The 2,438-nt window shown below is 31.5% G+C and overlaps 1 protein-coding gene across 1 annotated transcript; it reads left to right on the forward strand.

Moving 5' to 3' along the window:
- Nucleotides 1-106: 106 nt before the first annotated feature.
- On the forward strand, nucleotides 107-2,434 carry LOC112460504 (kielin/chordin-like protein; the record flags this gene model as incomplete). The annotated part of the gene is made up of 5 exons (XM_025025208.1): nucleotides 107-354; nucleotides 457-563; nucleotides 1,548-1,667; nucleotides 2,148-2,297; nucleotides 2,387-2,434. Coding segments are annotated over 5 exons (673 nt in total), but the record flags the coding sequence as incomplete, so codon positions are not given.
- Between the last annotated feature and the right edge of the window lie 4 nt (nucleotides 2,435-2,438).

Consider the following 2,438-nt stretch of genomic DNA (forward strand, 5'->3'; position numbering starts at 1 on the left):
ACGCAACTCTAAGCACTCAGAACGATTCTCTTATCCTAGTAAACATCCATTTTTATCGCGGTCAATAATATATCGCATAAAATGTTTTTAAATTCTTTGTTTTTGTAAAGAGGAATGCGATAAAACAAAATGCCCGGGTCCACTGGCGTATTACAAGGCTCTCAATTGTACTCCGGTGTTTGAGAAAAAGGGCGATTGTTGCGCGACCGAATACAACTGTGATCATCTAAAAAATAGATCCACTTCCAAGTGTTATGTCAATGGTAAAGAGTATGCGGTTGGAGAAAAACTCAAAGACGAAGATGCGAATCCTTGTGACATTGGTTGCACCTGCTCCCCAGGATATGATGGCATGTAAGTAAAGACTTTCACATCAATTTTTTGATTGTTGTCTTCTTTTAATATTTTAATTATTAAATTCCACTTATTAAAACTACGTTATTGCTTTCAATATAGCGCCTCGTTTAATTGTGCGGTAGTTGATTGTTTCCACGGACCAACAAAACCAGATTGTTATAGAAAGAATTCCCCGGACCAATGTTGTCCCGGCGAGGAAGTGTGTCGTAAGCATAATCTAATTAAGAGTTGTAAATTTTCTCCATATATATTCGCGATAAATTGACAACATAATAACACTGATTTTTATGCATTTAAATATTATATTAAATTCATAGTAGTTATATTCCAATCATTTCATTCGTAGTTATATTCCAATTATGTTCTTTCTCGATAGAATCATTATAATTAAAAAGATAAATTTTTAATAATTTTACATTTTCGCGATATATCCTTATTAGCTAATATATTTATCGAACTTTGTTAACTAGAAAGCCACAATAAAATTGCTTTAGTATAATTAACCTTTAGAGGACGGGAAGCCTATTTTTAGGCGTCAAACTGTTTACGCGCTAAAATATCATACATATAAGGGTTTCTTGGGTTACTGAGTTTTCGTAGTTTCGGGAATCTAAGGGAAACAAGTAAGAATGGCCAATTCAAGGCCGAGAATTCAAGCGATTACTCTTATCTTCTCAAGCAAATTCTTCAGGATAACGACAACGTTTAATAAGGTATAAACGTTTAAAAAGGTATTCGTCGAAGACCAAAACGTGTCGTGAGTGCGATATGCCTCTGTGTGTTATATCTTGCTTTGAAAATACATACAAAACAACATTATTAAATATATGCATAAACATTGTAAATCAAAATTTTTTTCTCACAAAGTCCTCCTTATGAGTTTGTTTGCATTTTTTAGCTCTGAATTTCAAAATATATTTTTATAATGAGATTTTACAAAAAGTATTTCCATGTTTTTTATTCTAAATATAAACAATAATTTTTTTGAAATTTACAATCATATGAATGTGTTATGCAATTTTTCGTAATATAACACATATATGGAACTTTTAAATAAAAATCATAAAAAATCATGAAAAAACCTGCCCGTCCTCTAAAGGTTAAATTTCATATTCAACAATATAGCAATCCACTTGCCGACAAAAAAAGTCTATATATAACATTTAAATGAAGTCATTTACGTCTTGTAGCTGAAAATCCCGAAGACAGAGCTATCTGTAATGTAAACGGAAAGGAATATAGAGATGGAGAATACTTCGAAGTTGAGAGTGACCCGGATTTAAACTGTGTATGCCAGCCGGGCTATGAAGGTAAAGATAATCCTAGGTACTTTTATGTAATTTTTCAGTGCTAGATACTTTGGTACAACATGTATATAAAATAGGTACATGTTAATGAGTGATTTCAATGTTATTGTCAACATTTATTTTTTTATATGCGGTGTACGAAATTCTTATGACAAATATAAACGAATTGTCAGTTTTCAATGAAACAGATGTATTATGGAAACTTACATTGATGCAATATATTGATGAATAATTATTCACTGGCTTTTGCTGGTCGACAAATAAGCCAGTAAATTAAATAATTCAACACTTGTTGTATATCATAAATATACATTCCTATATATATATACATATATATAGTATTTGTCACAACAATAATTAAGACTAAATTCGTATTTATCTATATTTCAGTAATGTGTGAACAGTAACAATTCTGTGATATAAATTTTTAATTTAAAACTATATAATTTATGCTTACATCCATAAAAAATTATACGATTTTAGGGGAAAACGTCGAACCTTTCTGCATGAAGCCTAAACATCCATATTGCAGTCCCGATTTCCGTCATGCAAGCGACATTGTTAATAATTGCGTTCCGGTTTATTATGCCGATCAATCGCCGCAGACTAGTTGCAGTGTATCTTCGAGATGTCGTAAGTTCGCGAGTTGCAATTTTGCGTGATAAGCAAATATATGTCAATTTTATTTAAACGATAACGATTATCGGGGGGTTTTTTTTTAGAAAACGACAACGACATTGTTATTCACAATGAGAAGTCTGGTGACAAAAATCC

This window comes from Temnothorax curvispinosus, unplaced genomic scaffold (genome assembly GCF_003070985.1).
Source record: "Temnothorax curvispinosus isolate PA1 unplaced genomic scaffold, ASM307098v1 QBEX01010621.1, whole genome shotgun sequence".
Classification (NCBI taxonomy): Eukaryota; Metazoa; Arthropoda; class Insecta; order Hymenoptera; family Formicidae; genus Temnothorax; species Temnothorax curvispinosus.